This window comes from Bombus pascuorum, chromosome 9 (genome assembly GCF_905332965.1).
Source record: "Bombus pascuorum chromosome 9, iyBomPasc1.1, whole genome shotgun sequence".
NCBI classification, from domain to species: Eukaryota; Metazoa; Arthropoda; class Insecta; order Hymenoptera; family Apidae; genus Bombus; species Bombus pascuorum.
The window spans coordinates 15572396-15594995 of record NC_083496.1 but is presented as its reverse complement, the minus strand read 5'-3'; the positions used below and the strand labels follow the sequence as shown (position 1 = coordinate 15594995).

At 40.2% G+C, this 22600-nt stretch overlaps 1 protein-coding gene and 2 long non-coding RNA genes across 8 annotated transcripts in view; 1 reads left to right on the top strand and 2 right to left on the bottom strand.

Moving 5' to 3' along the window:
• LOC132910332 (segmentation polarity homeobox protein engrailed-like) overlaps positions 1-15434 on the top strand; it is a 105366-nt gene extending 89932 nt beyond the window's left edge. The window contains exons 1-2 of one of the 2 annotated variants that reach the window (XR_009658738.1): positions 12106-12226; positions 13775-13883. Coding sequence is in view for 1 of the 2 variants with exons in the window: in XM_060965964.1 (XP_060821947.1) it covers positions 13775-14127 (353 nt within the window). In the remaining variant the exon portion in view is untranslated. Of the gene's footprint in view, positions 1-12105; positions 12227-13774 lie in introns of those variants that run through there. The other variant, XM_060965964.1, reaches the window with a different exon arrangement.
• On the bottom strand, positions 7941-10533 carry LOC132910348 (uncharacterized). Of its 2 annotated transcripts, none has more exons than XR_009658750.1 (3): positions 10076-10533; positions 9180-9593; positions 7941-9094 (listed from the first exon to the last, which is right to left on the bottom strand). It is a non-coding gene; the product is annotated as an uncharacterized LOC132910348 (long non-coding RNA). The 2 variants fall into 2 exon arrangements; XR_009658751.1 differs by having other exon boundaries at positions 9180-9458; positions 10076-10532.
• Positions 10537-19647, bottom strand: LOC132910347 (uncharacterized). Of its 4 annotated transcripts, XR_009658748.1 has the most exons (6): positions 18610-19647; positions 17234-18536; positions 16929-17153; positions 11805-12151; positions 10976-11725; positions 10537-10697 (listed from the first exon to the last, which is right to left on the bottom strand). It is a non-coding gene; the product is annotated as an uncharacterized LOC132910347 (long non-coding RNA). The 4 variants fall into 4 exon arrangements; XR_009658747.1 differs by having other exon boundaries at positions 16929-18536; XR_009658746.1 differs by lacking the exons at positions 16929-17153; positions 17234-18536; positions 18610-19647 and adding an exon at positions 12782-12905.
• Between the last annotated feature and the right edge of the window lie 2953 nt (positions 19648-22600).

The window sequence follows — 22600 nt, the reverse complement described above, 5'->3', positions numbered from 1 at the left end:
TGAATTCGACGTGAAATTTCTGCACAAGTTTCGAATTATTGTAATTGGTGAACGGTGTTTTCGAATCAGAATAGAAAAATTAGCTCTAGTCTTAATTCTTTACCAACTCACAGAAGTGAATGCAACTTTCCCACGATTAGAGGGCGATTTAAAACCAATATTATACATAATAAATAAAATTCAATTAAATTCGTATTTTATTTTCTTCGATCTAAATACGAAGAAAAGAAAATCAGAAACGCATGGGATCATGAAGGAGAAGATGGTTGGTAGCGATCTGACACCGGAAGAACCGGCTCCCTCTCAAGAGCTGCGCCAGGAATGAAGTCATTAATCGTATTCCTCGGCAATATATTATTTACAAATTTCCATTTCTCATTATTCTTAACGCTTGCCGCGCCGTCAACCATCTGCCCGTTCTAAACTGCGAAATGGTTCTCGCGATTGGAACCGTCTCTCCCGCGTGTATAAACGAATATCCGCTCGCCTGAGCGATGAAATTGGCAGCCTCGCGAAGATGTAATTAAGCTGCCTTTCGGTCGTTCTGCGTGCTGGCTTTTGCATGAATTTTACCATCTCGCATGCAAAGTTGCGATTGAAACAGCTCGAATCATCTACAAAGTAAAAGACCAAAGTGTTTGCAGTTAATAATGGATGATTCCTGTTAGTTTTAAGGAGAAGCACATGATAACTCGCATTTCCCATTTTTTACTGGCAAGCTGATTTAATCCTCTTGATGGAAACTTTCAAAATCTTATTGGTCATACTATTAAGATATCGATAGGCTGTTAAAATACCGTTCAGTTTGATAATTATACCTTTGGCTTCTGCAAAACTTGGCCAATCTACCAGCTATTTTTAAAAGCTTCCAACATCATCTTATTACAATTCTCTTGTTTAACACTATTTCTGCCAAAACCAGTCAGAATGATTGATCTTCAAAAAATACGAAATAATAGAATATTTTTATACTTATCGATTACGGAAGGAATTCCATGTTATGTGGTACATTTTAGGTATTATTAATCCATCTGGGGCCATGACTCCTAAACGAGGATTGACATATTTATAAAAGTGTTAGTGTTAATCGTAAAATGGCATTAAAATCGATAAATGAAGGAAAATGTACTTATATTTTTGTTACCACGTTCTTGGTATTTATCATCGCCAGTTAGGAGATTTCTGCAATTATTGAGCTTCAACCGTACGACAATATCGTCAAGACGTTAAATTTTAGACAGCAATCGCGAGAATTCGAATGGAATTCGCGAGAACGAGATAAACGTAAGTTGATTACAAGGGAAAGCAATTCGTATCAAAGCTGTACCGGAAGATATGTGGAGAAACCGACGTGGTATCTAGCATTTACACATGTAGCTGACTTTAAAATCGTTTGAAATAGCAACGTTTTATCGAATCTTTATCGGCGGTGACTACTCAGACTAAAACGATTGCTATTGAAGGAGAACGAACAGAAGCGAGACCAACTGAGAACCGCGCCTTAATGGAAACGAACTAACGACCCGTGGAAACGTAAACGCAGTCACGTACTCGCGAGTAACGATAGACGAGTGACCAATCAATGGTCATTATTTATGGTTATGGGTACAACCACGGGGCATGACTGCTTTTCGTACGATTCCATGGGTCCCGGCAGTTACACCTTAACGAGTGCCGCGGAAAAATGTGAGCGGTTGCTGTATGCGATCACGGAGAATGCGTAGACCGAATAAAATTCGCGTCGATTCGTTTAATCGACAGAACTTCTGTCGCATGTTCTCTGTTGTGAGTGGCCGTAATTGTCCCACGGTCGAACCATTCTTTCGAACGTGTTATTATCGTTGCTTACTTGTGGATTCGGAACGTGTAGTCTCGTTCTTAAGGAATTTCGGTATTGTTCAATCGACGGAGGAAAAAACGTATTGAGATTCCTTTTGTAAGACGTAAAGTTTGATTTATTACACCGATTGTTATTTCTAAGTTTAATTTAACTTTTTAAAGTCTGGGTGAATTGTTCTTCGATATAGTTTCTTCGTGATACGTTCGAAGGGAACAAATGGTGAATAGAAACTGGGATTGAACGCGCTGTGGAATTCGATTCGTCCCGTTTCCAATTGACGGCAACTCGAAAACAACGAAACGAACTCTGTGCAATCGTAAATCATTATTGTCGTCCCGTTAATTGACATTAGGGCTGATAGGAGGAACGCGATAAATGTCCCGTTTCGTTTCCATGGTTTTATCGCGAGAAACGAAGCGACACGGGCACGCGAGAATGGATAATTGATTATTATTAATGAAATGCTTGTCCACGATCATGCTTTTTTAACCGGTATGTTTTTTCTTTTTTTGTTCTCAGGACGAAGTAAGTAACGAGCCACGACAGTTACAGGCCGTACGTTCGAGTGCTATAGGCGAGACGATTATGACGAAAACGGCACCGGACAAACGTGAGCGTTTTCCAAGCCATTACTGTTCACGCTTGTTTGTGCAAGCTTGCCCATCGGCTGGCGTCCTGCTAAAATCGCGTGGACGCATGTCACTTTTCCTCGATCCATTGTATATACAAATTACGACATACTTACTGCAAGTATAGTTCGCATATATTTAACCCATTTGCATCATGGCCCTACTTAAGAGGATTGGTCCCTATGACCGCGCGCGGTCGGTCGTAGGTGCAGTAAATGACATCCGAATTCTTCATCGAGTTTATCGAAAATTTACCGTTCAAAACGATTGGTAGACAATGTTACTTCGCATGTTATATTCTTTATAACAGAGGGAAAAATTATTTATTTAAAAGAAATAAGAAATTAAATCATATTATTTCTCGTGGAATTCTTTAGAATGGCCAATACAATAAAATGATATAGGCGAGATGCTGACAAACGGGTCAAGCGTGATCTATCACATCTGAAGGATACTTAGCGACTGAAATAAAAAGCAGTCGCAGCGCGCGTAATAATCCGCGCTTGCTGATAGAAGACAGTCGCAACGCGCGGATTAATTCGCGCTTGGATGCAAATGGGTTAAATGGCCAATTATTCATTATATCGGTAAAGCTTAAAAATTTCGGTAAATTTCAAGAAGTGTTCTGTATTCGTAAAAATTTTCTCTGCAAAGTGTTCAAATACTGGAGAAAGGAAACCAGTCAATAATTCTAGGAATGGCTGTCTCTTTCAGTGATAGATGTGACATGGTCTTGAACATGTCTACCTACTAACTAGGAACTGTATTGTCAATTTTACCCGCCTAGTTACAAATTTGCTCAGTCAAAAAATACCATAAATTCATCTAACGAAGTTTAATAAATAGCATATCGATCGGTAATCTAATCCTTTTTCCACAATATCCAGTCAGGGCAGAAAGCAACAGACAATGATGTCGGAGAACAGGTGGCCACCATTGGAGACGAAGAGGTCTTAATTCCACGAATGACATTTCTCTCCTTAGTCGGTTGCGTTTCCCGTTCGTTTCTGCGAATAGCCTAGCGCGAAACGCGACTCATCTGCGACAACACGAAAACTAACGAGCGTCCGACGTCTCGACGTAAATTACCATCAAATGTGGGTTTCTGTGGTCGCGATATTAAATCAGACCCCCTTGGGTCTACGAATATCGCGTGGAAACCAACGATACTCCCCTTGCTCCGGAGAACGAAGATCAATTCCAGCATTAAAACTGTCAATCGTGAGCGGATCGAAGTGCCGAGACGAAGCTGCACACGTAGTCGGACTCGTAATTCTCGTGAATCAAGAATGACTGCGAGGAGAAGTGGAGAAGGCTGGTCGGTCGGCCGTGTCGACACGCTTAGCCTCGTTTGTCCCGAGTAATGGCCGTAGTCATAACTCAACTCGCGACTTCGAGTCGAGGATCGAGCGCTCGGTTGAGTCGAGGACCTGACTGCAGTCATTTCTGCTTGCTTGACGTGACGCTTACACGCGACCGACCGATCTCGTTCGGCGAATGAGCAGGATAGATCAGATTCACGGAAACGACAAGTCGATCGAGTCGTTTCCCTTCGAACGATCGCGCAACCGATCAAGAAGAAGCAATATCTGCAGGAATCGTCTCAGTAGCCTTCGAAAGCGCATCTTTTGTTCGTGCAAACAGACAATCGCTGGGGAATGATTGGCGAAACCCTCGCAAATCGTCGTGAGAATGTAAATTCGTTGCTCTCGTATTCGATCGCCAGTATCTTCGAGTTCTTGCAACCTGAACGTTTCCATCTTCCCCTCTGCTGTTTCTTCTCTTCGACTATGCGGAGATAGAAGCAGATAAACGGATATCAAGGATTTCTCCACATTCCTTTAAAATACCAGTATCGAACCTTCGCAGAAGAGCACGTTCTTTACAGCAATTCCGTCTTCGAGAAACGACACACGACAATTTCTATCGAACAGACAGCTACATACAGCTATTGTTGAAATCACGTGCCTTTCTGTGTAGATCGACTGACCGCTGCTGAACTTTGATTCGATCCAATCCACGATGATTAAGAAAAACGATGTTTATAGGAATAGTTATCGGTACAGGTCGAGAATTCCTTTCTTTTGCAAATCTATCTATGTAACAGTTTTCCCAGGTAAAAGATAGTAGGCAACGATGGGCATTTCCCGTTTATGGAACTCGCGAGCTCCCCCGTGGCGAACGTCTTTAATTACATGTGTTTCCTTCCACGCGGGAGACCAATGAAGCCAATATTTTAATACGAACCGAGGCACAGTGGCGAACGAGCTCGTTCCATGTACCATCTACTCGAATGTTCTCATCGTTAGCGTATGCTCAACGAGTTTACGTGGCTAATCGGTGGAAATTGGCCGAGCGCCCGACCGCTGTGTTCGTCCTTTTAACGACGCACCCTTTCCTCTATTCTATCGTTACGCTATTTCATAGCCGCGGGTTTATTCTCCTTTAGCGATGAACACGAATGATTATCGATAGTAAATTTGTTGAGATTGATTTAGGACTATACTTGACTAGAAGAGTTAAAAATTTAATGTTTCATGAATTTTTACACGCGTTATACTGAATTACATAGGAAAACATGTGCGGTGGATAAAAATTGAAAAATGTGGTTCTTAAGCGCATTAGTGTGATTTTTAAGAAAAATACCATCGATTTTTTGATTATAATTTGCATTACCTATTTTATTCTTTTACTTTCCTATCCTTTGTTGAAATACAACGACACTGTACGCGTAGGCACAATACCCTTACACAGGCACCCACACAGGCATTTGAACAGGACATTTACACAGGTCATACTCATTACCGTATAGAGAATGGGGGTTAACAGTATTTAAGGGATCATGAGTCATTACCTAAGTCTAGTCTGAGAGTAACTGGCCAACAATCAACAATCTCCATACGTTGTTAATTATATTACTCGCTTATATATATCAGGTTCTGTAGTTCTGTTTAATAAACGTCACTGAATATTATTTCAACACAAACATTGTGTCTTCCACAGATTATTAATCTTAACTTCAAGATTAAATTCTAACAGTATTTTATATGGGAGTTTCTTTTAGATGCATTGCGTTCTGCACGAGTTGCGTGTTACGCTTGCAATCTAAAGATGTGAAAAGAACTCATCTATGTGTTTATAAATAAAATAACTTATCTATGTGTTTATAAATTCTGCATTACATGTAGATTCCGGATTTTTATGTATTAGGTCGTCAGAATCATTGTCTCGAATTTAAAATGAACTGCCTCCCCATGAATGACTCTGATAATAAGTGCATGTCCCACAAATTGTGAGCATAACGATTTGGAGATTATTGTTGTGGCTATTTGGGAAAGTGTATTTGTTAGAATACATTTGTTAGAATATTTCACGCATAGGCATAAATACCCTTACACAGACACCCACACAGGCATTTAAACAGGACATTTACACAGGTCATACTCATTACCGTATAGAGAATGGGGGTTAACAGTATTTAAGGGATCATGGGTCACTACCTACGTCTAGTCTGAGAGTAACTGGCCAATAATCCTCCATACTTTGTTAATTATATCACTCGCTTATATACATCAGGTTCTGTGGCTCTGTTTAATAAACATCACTGAATATTATTTCAACATAAACATTGTGTCTTCCACAGATTATTAATCTTAACTTTAAGATTAAATTCTAACATTCTTGTGTTGCCTAAAATAAACTATTCACAAATAAATCTTTCAATGTAATTGTTAAGCAAAACCAGATCAATCTTTGATTACTATTCATACTGTTTATATCGTTGACATAGTAAGAATACCAATTCTACAGCATTGTAACATGATCGCTATTTTGTCGTGTGCATTATTCTGTAATTGTTATGAAAATGCTATGAAATTGGCACGAGAACGCTATGAAAATGCTATGAAATCGCTATAAAACTGATCGCATGAGTCCTAACGGGAAAAATCGAGGACGATCGTTTCCTTTAATAGCGTCACGATTCACGAGCCTCGGGGGCTGATTCCGTAGAAAAATCCGTTTGCTAGTGACAGGCCGGTAGATAGTTTCATTAATGGTGATTTAGAGAAACGACCGGTAGGACTGGTAATTAAAAACAATAATGAAACTCTGGACGCGACGATCGTTAATTAGAATTGATAATTGCAAGTGGTGATCGCGACAGGCCGCGGGACGGCACGAACGTTAGCCAGTATTGAGAAACTGTTCCTGTAGCCGGTCTTGTAGACCCGCGATAAATTTTCCGACTTCTTAATTGATTTCTGCTATAGCCAGAGTAACGCGCTACCTTCCGCAGGTATTTAAGCACTCGATTGCAATACGAGGTTGTCGTGGAACCAGTCAGATTTTCTCGACCCTCTCTACGTAGATATTTCAGAATGATTTAATTGCAATTTAACTCTAACGTATTTGCACTTAAAAAATTTGGAAAAATGAAATATTACAGTGCATTGACCTTTCTTTGATATGTTACAGTAAATGTATTAACTCAATAAATTTGTTTCCTAGATAATATATGTAAATATTTGACAGATTTCGCGTGTATGTCAATGTATTCAGAAGCAAAGAAAGTGAAGTTTTAATTAATAAATGCACACGTTTCGATTCTGATTTAATATGGTTTGTCAGCTAGTAGTTAATACATTTCGTAAAGTGTACCACAAATTATCTAACTAAACGATATTCAGACATATGTACTCTGTTAAACCAAAGTCAATTTTTCCAACTACTATATCAGTGATCTAAAATATTTAAAAATAATTTCCTCGTATAAATTCAAACAAATTCAGACAAATCACCGTTGAATCATATAAAATTCCTTTAGCCAAAAATAATGGTTTGTCTTCCTTCTTCAATCTGTTACAAGCTTAAATAAACCAACTTTATTCCAACCACCGATCTGGCTTCCCAACTTCATTTCATCAACAGAACAGACACCTGCGCGATTGCAAAAATACGTAACTGCCTTTTTAGATCGGTGGTGTCGTAGACATGGTTGAGCTCGCGGTTTCTCGAGGTATGATCCAGCACCTGTCCCACTTCGGTCCTGGTATAGCTCTCGGTTGTTCCAGAGAGTATCGTTTAATGAATTCTTTGCGTCCCTCCCTCTGCGGCCGTTTCGCATCCGTCGTCGTTGGCAGACGTAATTAAAAGGAACGTGACGCGCAAGTTTAGTGGCGCTTTAAGAACGAGTCGGATCATTGCACGTACGCGGCACCGCGCGATTCATAGTGGTACGACTCACCTCGCGCAGCCCTCGTCGATCGTTGGCTCGATCGCAATCGAGAGAGACTCGACGTCAATCGTGCGAGTCGATCGTGTCCAAGACTCGTAATTATCAAGCCATGCTTTATGATTCCAGCGTTGTACACTGGTAGAATTTCAAATTGCAAGCTTTTCCTCTACAGAACCAATGGAATGACGAAAATGAGCCTTTAGATGAAAGGAGCAAGAGACAGACTTTGCTTTCTCCCTATACAAGTGATAGAATTATGTAAATGAGTCAATGAGATAGAGCGACGACATGTAGAGTTTAAGTATTGTTTAAGCAACATTTCACGAATTTCGTTTCACGCGAGATAGTTGATTACTTTCTATTCACCTTGGGAACAGGAAAAAGTCCTGAAACGCTGTCCTCATCGGTTCACGCCGCTCTCTGCGGGGTTTTGCAAGAACGATCGATAAATTTATGAGGACTTGATCCCAGCGCGGCGTTCCTCTTACGCTCGCTTCTAAGAATCCGTTGGAAACGGTCTCCTTTCTTGGCACGATCCCTGCATCGAGTATCTAACTCGTAAACTCTCAAAGACGTTCAGTAATGTTTCCAATACGGCCGACCATGCGACGGCCTCTGCAAATATCCTCGAATGACACGAAAGAAACGCGAGGGGCGTTTCTCAAGCTGGTACCTTCTTTTTCTTCCCTTGATCGACCAAGAGCATAAACTCTTGACAAAAACGTGGCACTCCCTTTGCAAGAACATTAGGATATATGTTTGAATCACGGTGAGATGGCCGAATGATCCAGCGAATCGATCGTTTTTAGTCACTCGGAGAGAAGATGATTTCGCTAAATTCGTCAGCAGAGGTTGTCGATGCAAGACGAACTATTTACACGTTCCATCTTTCTCCCACTTTTTCCGCCAATCTTCGGAATCCCGTGACAATCCACCGATTGCCTCCAAACCAATTCGAAGCGTAGGCCAGGCCCCTCTCGTCTCTCGACTGGCTCACCGCCGATACCAGCTACAATTAAAAGCAACGTGACTGGAGAGCCAACCAGCAAAACTGAAAGAGAACGATCCCGACGGTTTCTACGATTTGTTACGCAAAGGCTGAACGCTGGTTCAGGGGAAACTCTGTTCTTTCTGCGAGAGGTAGGGGCGAGACACATAGGGATACATGTATTGGTGTAGCTGCGTTTCGAGGATGGAATCGAGTGGATGATGGTACGAAACGACTAGTCGTCCTTCAGCGACAAAACGCTCCCGGCTTCGTCGCCTGGATGACAGGACAATGATGAAGCGGTTTAATTGTTCTCGATCCGACGAGTTTTTCCGTCAATTGAATTACATCGGTAAAATTCTCAGCAAGAAGCGAATAGTTGAAGACGCGTCCCTACGAACCTGGACAGAAAGCAAAAACCAATCAGCGCGCCATTATTCTTCTTGTGCGAGAAATACGTTTAAATATTTGATACGATTCAATTACCTTATCTTGTTTCTTCTGTGATTTATATTATAATCCATTTTATCCGCTAGTATATTTTTCTTCCACACAAATGAAATAAGCGAAGCAGAGTTCAATGGCTATTTCTTGTAGCATGAGTAATTGGAAAGATGACTATCAGGTGACACAGAGGCAAGATTTGTATGATGCTCACTTGTCCTTCAATTCATAAATTCTTAGACTGAATTGTTTATCAAAGAACAATTCCGTTTTGTAACGGTAAAAGCACGCTAGCAGACTGAAATTGCGTACCACGCAATGCTAAATTAAAAATTGTAAAACACTTAAACTTGAAATAATCATATGTACAAGTGAATATGTAATGGAAATTAACTGTAACGGACTGTCACACAGTGACTAATTTTCCCTTATCCTATCATACTACCCTCATTCGACCTGCAATTCAAAAAATGTCTATATCTTATCTTACTTTATCTTTAAAGTTTTCTAGTAATTCAATTTTTTTTAAATCATGTTATATTTTTTTTTAATTTGTGCGGTAGCGCATCTCTTTCTATTGCCAGTTACTCAACTCTATCAACAATTATAATAAAAGAATTCCAGCTATATAAACTATCATATTATTCCCTTACAAACGATTCAATAACTCACATTTTCCCTAAAAAAGGGAATCGTCGTCGCAAGATAAACTGTCGTTCCGCTGGAAACACGACAACGACGACAGGTGACGAGAACTGACAATGACTCGCGGCGTTAATCAAGGACGGCAGCGTTGAAGAGAAACGACGCGACGAGAAGAGCGAGGCGCAGCCAGGTCGGTAGCTGACGTCTAACTCAAGGATAGGTCGAGAGGAAATTAGTGTTCGTTCGCGGCCGCACGTCCTCGGTATGCGAGGTACTTTCGGGGATGTACTCACTCTCTCGAGGACGTCTTAGCGTTATTGGTTTTACCCCTCGAGACGCCTACAGCTGTTGAGAAGAGGGGGAGGTTGTTCCTTAAATGGAAACCGTGCAATGGTGCGAGACAGAGAGAAGTCGAGAAGCGGAACGAGGGTCGAGAGAGCGAGAAGTGGGTTCCTGAATGCCTCTTTCCTGCCACTGACAACGAGACTACTTCGCTTAAGTAATTAGACTGCCGACCGTTCGTTACCTCAGTCATTTCTGAGCAGTAGTACAAGAAACTGGCTGCTGCCCTGTCGCTTTCTCGATCGCTCGTTTTCAGCGTTCTAGAAATTTTTGTGTTTCGCCGGAAGCTCCCTTAAGGCGGCATTTCAAGATGTTATTTTTTGAGCGATCTATAAGATGAAGAATTGTTAAGTAATCGTAGATCGATGGGGTTGAAATTTTTTGTAAATCTTTGGTCATACCTCGAGAAAATACAGCCTAATTTTTATACAATTATCTTTAGCATTATTTAAATTATTACATGTCTTTCACAGTGGGTCAATCTGATAGTCTCCCATGGTTTATATTATTCTATCCATCCGAAATAGGAGAATGAAACATAATTAGAATTCATATAAACGTCGATATAATCCACTAGAACAAAACAAGAAAAATGTAGTTTGACAAAACACAGCAGGTATGAAAAATAAAAATATGATTTTATCATGGAAATTTTATCTTGTCCAAATGATACACCGCTTTCTTAAAATTATTCCAATTTTGTTATTCATTTGTTATTGAAATCAAATATAGAGAATTAAGAACACATCTTTTTCAATCGCTTGAAACGAGAACATTCCTTTATGAAAGAATCCACGAAGGAATTAAGAATTGAAACCTTCCATGTACTAAAAATAAAAGCAAAAGATTACCCATTTTATAAGTATAGCAACGTACGAGAAAATATTTGCACTAACGAAAAGGAAGTTCTAGCGTATCATAGTCATCTTCTGCAATTCTAAGAATAATCGATCTTAAATATCCTGGGTAACGGTCGAGAATCTGAAAAGTAATAATCTTCGTCCGTTTGTTAGTTTCCACACCTAGAATCATGAATACTAATAACCGCTGTGGTTGGTGGAATCGGTAAATTGTTGAGATTTGTATAAGCACATAGCAGAACGTTCTTCTAATTATGATTCTTCATTCAAAACTTCATATACCGAACTGGCAATTTTCCAGTTGGTTCGATCAAATAGGGTCAAGTGCAGCGTTTAGAAGAAATTGATACTCTTTCGATGGATGCGTATTTTTCCAAGAGCTGATCCGGAACAATAAGTCGTTTCGTATAATAATCATTCTAGATTGTATCTTGATGCTCCGCCTAGAAGATTAATAAAAGCTTTCTCAGTGTATATATACATGCATGCAAGGTGGCAACCATTACGATATTTATAACGAGTTATTAACGTCCAGAAGAACCACTCGTTCTTCTTGCGTTCTTCTTGCATTTGAAAAGCATGGTAACGCCTATATATTGTAGTTGCAGCGTCTTATTGGATTGTTAAAGCTTCTGACCAATAAATTGCATCGAAAAGAAAAGAAACTCAGGAGCAAAAATATTGCAGAAAATTTATTCGCTTATTTTCCCAACTTGTATTCCATTTGCTGTCGCGTCAACTCTAAAACACGATAAATAATCAGAATTATTCAACATAGATGAAAAATAATTAACTTCTTATATATATTATATAGAAATACCTTTGTATTCGTGTTGAATTCGATGATTACAACAACTATTCCAGTCTCATCGCATTGATAAAGCCAGCGACCAATAAATTGCATGGAAAGCGAAAGTAACGTGGAAGGTTGCGTTAATTCAAAAACAAATAATCAAGGTAGAGGAAAAAATAATTTCTTATCTCCTCCACCAAAGAATATCTCAAGCCATCAGCCAATAATGTTGGTAGTTCGCTTTGGAATATAACAACAATAACGCGTTTGATTTACGATTAAGTTGTCTCTGTTAACTTCGCATAACCAGTGGTGCAGAGTGCGTGAAGGACTTCTAGCAGTTTTGCCGGACGACGATAAACGGCGAGGAGGACCTACGAAGAGAAAGACTCAGCCTCGTGGACCAACTATTCCTCTCGTCTTGAGCGGACGTTTATTTCGTCCGGGAGGTGAGGCCTCCTTCCGAACGAACCTCTCTCGTTATGGTAGAGTTGTACACGAATAGCCAGGGAATAGCAGTTAAGACCGACTAGACAATAAAAGTTGTCGTAAAGTTTGTCACTAAGCGTGCGCGCACGATGCCGCCACGCCGGTTCGTTAATTTCTCAGATTTATTGGCGCGTAAACTTGTTGAATCAATGTTCTCTTCGACCGCGAAACACCATTATGAATCGTTATGTAAGGCTAATTTTTGATTGCTTTATGTACCCTTTGCGTTTGTTGGGCAGACCTTTGTTCGAGGGGACGATTTAGAGTTTAGAGGGATGCAAAGGTCGACGGTCATTTCCAACAGAAGCGAGTCTCTCTCGGTGTAATATTTCTAATTGCACGAAAATATTCATTTCCTTGGACATGTACTTTGTTGAAAATCTTTTAAAGGATAGTACCTTTTACTACCGTGGAGGACTTGTGCAGAAGATGTTTGATCGTCAGATATATTAAATGTTATTGCTTGTTGTTGAAACCGTCGAACGTATTTAAAAATAATAAATTAGTATACAGACTATATTCGCTGAGACGCTCGTACAGTGTATAAGTCGCAAAGTAAGATCGCTGATAAATACTCGCTAGATGTTCGCTAGATACTCGTCGATAACTCGGTACATAACTCTTGATAACTCTCAGATAACTCGTCGATACTGAACTCTTTTCGGTTGCGTCCGTTTTCCCCGGAGTTTATTTATTCTTACATTACATGTATGCTAACGATCTTGATACTCCGAGGCAAAACAACAATATGATTTGAATTGTTCTTTACTCATGTGCCGCTACACTACCTTTTACAACAGAACCTTTTACCGTCATTTATGTTTATCTGTTTCATCGCTTATTTCATCGTTGTTTCAATCAGTTCGTATCTTAGCTTCTTATTCGGTTCTTTTCCAATTTGTGTACGAGAGTAGTGGACAGATGAAGAGCTGTACCAATTATATTTCGTCTTCATCGTGAAATATGATCGGTCATTCTAATGTTAACCCTGGCGAGTGATGCTTGCCTTCAGTGATCAGGCATAGAATCTATCGTTTCTTTTGCTTCTGACTGGAAAGCTACATCTCACGTATACAAATATTTGTATACGTAACATTTATCTCTAACATTTTTAGACTCATATTTCAGGATACATTACACTCTCGTGTGATTAATAATGAAAATTTCTACGACTTATGTTCATGATTGTACAAGAGACTGTGCACTTACTAATGCATCTTTCTTTTAAAAATTATTCAAATTTGAAGGAAGAAATGTTTAATTTGCGCAGAAGACGCGAACCAATTTCCACCACTGGTCGACACCTAGTTAAAAGAAGATGCATAAATACATTTTCTAATCGTTAAACAAAAAGTTAACTTATCTTAGCTTCTTAGATTTAGATTAAATTATAATACTGTTATATAACATTTCTTTCTTACACATTTAAATCTCCTAACCGCAATAATCCCAATTCTTCAGCCACTTCGACAGATATCAGCTGACGATAGGATCCTACCGTGTTGCAGGTCCACGAACGAGGAGGGTGAAGAGGTCGGACGGCCGTGGCAATGGCGGCACACCCGAGGAAAAGCGTCCGCGGACCGCGTTCAGTGGCGAACAATTGGCCAGGCTGAAGAGGGAGTTCGCGGAGAATCGATACCTGACCGAACGAAGGAGGCAACAGCTCTCGAGGGATCTGGGTTTGAACGAGGCGCAGATCAAGATCTGGTTTCAGAACAAGAGGGCGAAGATCAAGAAGGCCAGTGGCCAGAAGAATCCTCTCGCCCTTCAGCTGATGGCCCAGGGTCTTTACAATCATTCGACGGTGCCCCTAACGAAAGAGGAAGAGGAACAAGCGGCGGAACTTCAAGCAAAATGACGACAATAAGATCGATCGAATAATTGAAGCTAAACTTATCGACGAGCTCGTTCAACGTTTCGAGATCTCGTAAGAACTCTCATTTCTCGCGTTGAATGTCGATCGCGAGAGGATGAAAACGTGTCGTTGATAACGTATCTGGTGAATCGTGAAAACGGGAGTGGTTGTATGAATGCGTTAGTCTTAGATAATTTAACGTTCCTCCCGTAAATTTTGTACGAAAGATCGTCATCGAGACCACAGCCACTTGCGCTCCAAAGATTGTACATCTACGTTCTATCTTCGATTTCCTGAAATTCGAAAATGATTGCATAGTCAAATTAAGATTAACTTAGTCGGTTGCCTTTGTTTCTTCTATGTTTAAAAATTTGGATATTTATTTCGTGAAAAAAAATTCGATGCTACCGACCGAATATTTAAGCGACTGCTGAACGAATTTTTGTAATTCGTTGTCTTAGAGCTTCCCATTTAACTTGAGACCGATAAAACCGCGACGCGACGTATCCTGCGACAGGAAAGCTCATGAGTTACCGGCGTTATGAATCGAATGATGGTGGTCGTGCGCGCGGCGATCGCAACGATAGCTATCATTCAACATGGTTTGTAAGGGAGGAATTAGCACGTACGTTCCTATATCACGAATAAAAATGTCGTATTTAGAACCAGGGGAATGAACGGAATAATCGATCGATCGTCGTGATTACACGCGAATCGTGTAAATCATGGTGAAATGGGTTGTACAGTGCCATTTGTACAGTTTTCTCGCGAACACAGTAGATCGAAAAAAAAAAAAAAAAAACGAATAGAAGTCATCGTTCTCTGATAAAGGAACCAGTATTCGAGGGAGAGACAAAGAGAGAATGAAGATACTTTAACCAAGGACAAGTGTGACAAGTTTGTATGAGAGAAATGGAAGAGAGAATGAGAGTGAAAATGTAAAGTTCTAGTTTCGTTTCGTTAATTTATTGTAAAAATGTAAGATATCGTACGATTGCGACGTGCAATAGAAAACATTATACATATATGTATGTATGAAGAGAAGTGAATAGAAACGACGTATATGTATAGGTATATATATAAATATACATATATATACATATATGTATATATAAAAAAGATTGATATAAATTGTCGTGTAAATAAAGTGCAACTTAGCGAGAACGTCGTCTCGATAGACTGTTTAAAAATAACTTAGTTATTTATTTACCTATGCTAATACGGAAGGCTCGATACAATATCGGGCACTTATACCTTGTAAGAATTATTTAAAGATCGAATTAAATATTCCCACTATCATGAGCCACGTATCAACGTATACTTGTTCTATCTTCAGCATCCATCCTGTTCCTTTGCTCCTAGATAATTCCTTGATTGTATGGTTTACTCGCCGGTCAGGATAACCCTTATTCAAACGTTTGCACAAATACACCGACGATGCTGCGCTCTGATAAATAGTCGATTAAATAATTACGCGGCATCAATGAACCGAATTATCCAAGTAATTAACGGCGGTTTCGTTTCTAATAAGCGAATAAGATACGGTCCTTTTTTACAAGATCAAAGGCTTCGACTTTGCATGAGATAGCAATATACTGAAACTTGGAATTTGATGTTTGCTTATAGATACGGGGATATTAAACTTAAAAATTCTTTTCAAGAACTGAATTACACTAGACTAAAGACAAAACCAATAATTGTACTTTAAACGTACTCCGGCAGATGATGTCAACATTAAAGTTCAATAATTCACTAGTTTCCTCAGCAGCCAATCTACGGTCTCAAAATTAGGTTCCATCGAAGAGATAAGTTGCATTAAAATCCTCGTAGCAAACCATCGAGAATCGACCCTGGTCAACATTTAATTTCGGAATAGGTTTTCATAAAAATTGTATACTCCAAGTTTACATGTCTGTGTACATTGAAATAACATTAAGATTATTAATCAAAGATACAAACGTCAAGTCGGTTGTAATATTGTATAGAGTTCCTAATAATATAATTATAATTTTACAAAGTCCGAACAATTTATTTAATGATAAGTAAAAGGAAATGAAAGTATCTCCGTTCATAAATGGGAAAGGAAACTGAAAATCCACCTTAATGAGGAAAAAATAAGGAAAGAAATGAAAGAGAGCAAACAATCTCGATAAACAATCCAATTAAACGATCTCTAAAGAAGAAACGAGAGACAAGGTGATCGCGATCTCAAGACATTAACGCGGCGGAACCGATCGATGCTGTGAAAGCGGTACTAGACGCGAGCTAATTAACACCGGGAACGGAATCAATCGAGCCAGATGTTTATCGAAATTTATCGGCGCGACACTGGCGAACCGGTGGGTAGGCGAGAGAGAAAGACAGTGGCGAGAGGCGATCGGTGTCGGGATAAAAGGTTTCGGGGCGGGTCGATTCACATTCAGCATTTGGCGCATGCTTCCACCCTCGAGTCGTATTTCAGGCCCGTGCAAACCCTATGAAAAGCCCCTCCTGCCGGCGTGATATCGATTGATTTACAGTCGAAAGGTGGCCATCGTTGATATCAAACCAGCCACGCCTACGTTTATACCGTGAACGCGATATGCGTGTGTTGCACGGTGAGTGGTGTCGGTTAACGCACTTTATACATCATTTAACCTTCGCTAGCGTTGTTCCAACCTCCCTTGTTACGTCTCTCCCACGAATCGCTCAACAGATAGGTCGTAGACGATCCTTACAAGTATGAGAAAGTCGCGACGCTTGTACGAATTCGTCCTTGAAAATTGAAAATTCGTAGTAGAGTCGAAGCTTTTAAGTCAACTTACCGATGAAAAGTTGAAATCATGTTGAAGTTAGATAGCCATCGTTAGGGTCGGAAATAAGAAGATCGAAGATAGAGTTCGTCGACGTTGGAGAATAAATAATTTCATTGGTTTTTTCGTGTATTGGTGTGCCCATTTTTCTTTTTCGATAATGGAACCCAAAGGTTGTCGGCCAAAGATCGTCCAGCCAGGATGTCCGAAGGATCAGCCTCGCTTTCGGGAACGTACCTGGTAAGTAATAGACGACATTAACGTACCGGTGCCGACGTCGCGATGACTAATAAGCGACAATTATTTTTTCTTTTTACAAGAACTGATGGTCGGAAACGGACAGAAGTTGAGTACCTGAACCATCCGGTAATATTTCATCAGTTGAATTTAAACGAAATCTCGTGAACATCAAACGTAGACTCAACTCCATCGATTCTCATAAATTCGATTACTTCCACGTATATTCTGAAATAAGTCATTGTAATTAAACTTGACAACCTTAAAGTGAGTGTAAATCGTAATATGCAGTAACAAATATTTCGTGCAGTCTCTCCTTCGCATGCGATGTATACGCAAAAATAAATATTTGGCCCTGTTCTTAATGCGATACGTCACTCGTAAATCATGGAAATATTCGATGCTCGGCACCTAGTAACGCTTGACTCCAAAATATATTGTCGATTGCTCGGAATCGGGAGGAAAGGCCGGCAACCGATACGTCCCTGTCAGATTATAATCGCGCCACTTGACAGACTCGCGCTTCTGTCTGTCCGGCAGGCGTACATGGCCCAAGTCGAGACTACTTATGGGTGAAGCGAGCCGCGAAGCCACACAAACGGTTCTTGGTGGCTCCTTTGTCCCGGAATCTTTACAAATGAGATACAACCAGGGAGAAAAGTCAGAGGCACGTGAGGAGGCAGCAAACATTAACCCTGTGACCGACCCGTTCGACATTCCTGAGCAACCGTGTGCGCCTTCTGTAACGCGGCGGGGACAGGAACCAGCCTTGGGAGCCTCGAGCCTCGAAATTATGCATCCGTCTCGAGAACCGACAGCATACCGTGTTTCATTTCACGTTGACGTATACTCCGCCACTTTGGAATAGTCGATGAAACGAATAGGGATTAGATGTTGACCGTAGATGCTGGTGTAACCGATTGAAACGTCGATGATGCGCGTTAAACAGATGCGGCTGGAATAATCCCTGAATCGTTGGGAAACAAATGGTTTCCGTTTCACGGGAGTCGCACGATTCGATTCTCGTGAAAGACAATTCTGTTTCGTTGTTTCAACGTATGCGCGTTTCCCTTTTATGCATGCAACACGCTGCATATTACCTGGCTCGCTCGAACTGTTTAGAAAAAGAACCAGATGCAAATTCGTCGGAGATTACCGGTCAGTTTGGTTCGGCCTCTGTTTACATACGAGATCAGCCCAACAGAACGAGCCGATCCGGAGGCAGCGGTATCGGTCTATCTTGCGCCATAAATCGCAGGCAAATCGCGCGTGGGCCATGGGACTCAATAAAGTAATGCGGAAGGGAATTATTGAGCCTGCTAATCAGCCGTAAATAACGTCCTAGAATTCTCTAGTTGCGCGCCTCGAACACCAGATAAGCACCTAGGGAAACGGAAAAAAGTGAAAATGGTTTATAGATAAGGAGACGCGCGCTATCAATCGACGTTGCACTTACCGTGCTGGCATACCTCTCGACGCGTTCTTGGCGTACCATTGATATATTCGGACGCCAGCTCGCAGCTTTCGTCTGATCGTATCTTAATTGCATGATTTTTCACAAGATTGTAGGTATTTATTGGTTTATTCCGCTTTTCGTTTTTCTTCATTATCCTCTTGTTTCTTTATCAGTGTATTATATTCACTTTTGCTATTATTTTGTGGAAGTTGCACATAAAAGATTGTCTCTAATCTTTAAGTTTCTCCAAGTCCCCCAATTTTTTTCTATATATTCAAAAAGTTTAATCCTTCGATTTGTTCCATTATTGAAATCGCCACCCGATAGGATGGTGCGGCGGGTCAGCTACACAGGATTAAGAGAAGGATAATAATTCGTGGCGGCCGTGAGAGATCGGTAGACCGAGATCTTCAAGGATGATCGTCGTTAGTGAACGGGGCATTAGTCGTACGGTAGCCGATGCCGATGGATACGCTCCACCGTCAGTGGGGAGCCAACGTGGAAAGCAGCGTCGGGAGATCTGATGGTGACGGGTATTAAAATTAATGGTCAACCGTGCACGCTGACGTGTCACCTTATACCTCCATGCGTCATTTTGATTGACCAATAAATTATCTCGTGGAAGGTCTCGCGCGTGCTTGACCATCGCTGTTCTCGCGGTTCTTTGCTCATTCAAGTAAAAGTCTGACCGTTGTGTAATTTGTTGGTCGTTTCACGCGGTGAAACGAAGGCATACTTTTACGAGCTTAAGGAGTCGATAAGAATCTTCTTAGAAATTTCAAATAAACACCAAGGTATCTCTTAGTACGTGAAAGATGTACATGGACATTTTACTGAAAATTTAATGAAAATCACGAAATTAAACCGAAGAGTGGATTACACAAATACATCAGTACCTTATTGTTATATGCACATGAGAACATAACTTAAAAGTAGAATTTTGAATATTAAAGCTAGGTATGATAGTAAGTTAGGGTTACTTGTATCAATATCTTCAACATCTTAAAATTTAATTTTTAATTTTGCATGGAATAATCAAATGAAACGAGATTAACCTTGGATATAATAACGAAAGAACGAGAAAATATCATACATGCTTATGCATGAGAAAATGATTCAAATAACCCTATGGTAGCCCTATTTGAGTTAACAAGGATATATCACGTCAGTTAAAAAGAGCTAAATAATATGTTTTCATATGCAAGTCGTAAAAATTGTTGGTAAACAAAATAATTTGGCGAATTACTTAGCTTCGCCCAAATATCTCTCCCTTACCCTACAGCAAGAGAATCAAGGTGCAGGTTCAATAATAATCTTGTGGCGACACGACGGCTTATTCGTCACATATATCAAAACAAGCAGACAACAGTGCTTGTGACAGAGTAACAATAACGAACTCTCTGTCTCGTGAATTTCCCCGAAACAGCTTGAAGCAGGCTTTAATGGCTTAATCCGCATGTTCCGGCAACTCGATGTGTGGGCCAGCGGGTCGATGGTCCCCTTTGAAATTTTCTTTTGCTGCTGGTCCCCATGGAAGGCGCGTTACCGGCCACCGATGGGACAAAACTCGAGAGCGCTGCCTTGTTTTTAGTCGCACCACAGGCCAAATGACCGGGACGCGGCACTCTCATGCATGAATGCAACGTCAGCTGCCATCCCGGGATATAGCGAACTCTTCATTAACCGTGCAAGGGGTTACGGAGAACGAAACGTCGTCTTCGCTCGTGAAATGGTTCCCTGATCCTTAATATTGCTACTACGTCTGCCGCCAGTAAATCTGAATTTTAATTGGACCGCGATAACATATGGGTGATGAAAGCCATGATGTATCCGAGAGTAATAAGAAAGGTTGTCATCTTCTGCATAAATTTATAGTTGTACGTTTTTATCGTCATTTGAATTTCAATGTTCCACCTGAAAAAAAGAAATTCAAATGAAAATGTGAACAATTTAACGATTTCTTAAGACGGACACTGTCCGCGAACTGCGTGCAAACAGATGACTACAGTAAATGATATCACATAACATATTTCACAAACATATTTACGAACAGTATAATAAACAACGAACTGTTCATATATTGTTTGCGAGTATTCAAATTCAAGCGAAAAAGTATTAAGATGACAGCACTAAGAGACACATTTTCGTACTACATCTACAGATTTCCTCTTATGAAATCGGGTCCAATTTATTCCAAACCATCGTTACTATCCATCGACATGATGCTCAGTGTGAATAGAGAAAGATACTGGTAAGATGATTCCGGACTGTCGACGATCCAATCCCCGATTCGGTGACTTTAACGAAAATTAAGTGAGATAGGTCCAGACGGGCCAATGCTTTTTGACAGCGGTCAAACTCTCTGCGGGGATCATAGGATCGGTCGACCGGTATTTAGTTTCCTAGTGTCATGTCCACCTTTACGCGTCCGCGCCTCTCGACAAGTCCGAACTCCAAACATGTCTGGCCGTGGATACTCTCGCGCGTCACAGCTCTATTCGACAATCGGAACCAGTTTTAATACCTAAGCCACGCCAACTTTTATGGATTATAGAGAGACCGACCAGAAGAAATTATAACGAGTTGTCTTGTTTTCCAGATAGTTTGAATTCTGAAATAGTTTCGTTTTCATTAGCTTGTTTAATTTCATTAGTTTGTAAATAAATTGGAGTAGAGTTACCTTGCAGCTGCACTAATCAGAAAATCACAATTTGAAATTCAGATCTATTTGAATTCGTCAAAGTCAAATTGTAACTGGAATTTATATGAAAAAGGTTCATTAATTCTCCCCTCCCATTACCTATTTCATTAATTCATTTAAATAAATATCGATAAGATAAATGAAGTTCTACTGTATTCTAATCTTTAATAACAGACAATTTAAAATATCTGAGAGAAGATCGTCAAGATCCTCTTCAAGCGTATGTAAAAGTTTCCTTCGGGATCATCGAAAAAGGTTGCACGGAGCAAGTTGGCCGTTCTAATGAACCGCAGTTTCGGTCTGTTATTCGTGATCTCGATACAAATCTGGACGGTTGTGCAAAAATTCGAGTTAGATCGAGGAACGACGAGAAACGAGAAGGAATTCCCGAATCCGTGGTAGCCTATAGGTGGATGAGTCACCACCTTCGGGATCGAGCGTAGAAGGTAAAGAGCCGCGGCGAGCAAGAGAGGAGAAACGAGAGAAAAACGAACATGAGAGGAGCTGAAGAGAACCTTCAAGTGGTGGGGACATCGTGGTAGAGTGGTGGTACCGGTTGGAAAGAGTGGAAAGGGAGAGGTGGGATTCGAACCCCGGGACCACACACGACGCTCCACGCGTCTGCGACTCGGTTACATTGCTTAATTGTAAACGGCCCAGTGGTTCTCAAGTTCTTCTCTCAGTTTACACATTTTAACTCTTCTCAAGTTATTTTAAGATAGAGATTCTGATTTCTTTGCAATTAGTACGTTCGTTGCTACGTGCACTGCTCTTCAAACACTGACTAATTGGACAGCAATTTCTATATCATTAGCGTTACAATTTCTACGAAATTAATTCAGGAAATAGAATAGAAATTCTAATTCCTTTACTACGTACTAAATGTTCCGTTCTTTTCAACGTTAATTAGTCTTGGAGCAATTTTTATAGAATTATCAATAAAATTTTAACGTCGAAGAATTATAATAAAGTACCAAAAAAGTTATATATTTTTGTTCATTTTGAAAATAAAGAACCAACGGATAAGTCTGTAATAAAGTACTAGAAATTACAAGATAGAAGGTAAATCCCCTTGATGAATACAAATTAACGAAGAAATTTCAATTCATTCAAGAAAAGAAGAAGTCATCAGTAAATGACGATTCGTAGCATTTGTTAGTCAGAGTTGGAGCAGGTGTTTATGAAGATTTTAATCATATTCGATCGAGAAGAATTCGAGGAGGGCTCGCGTCAGAAGTATTCGGGCAATGATAACGAACAAGAGTTCAGAAGTCTGATTTCTTATCTGCA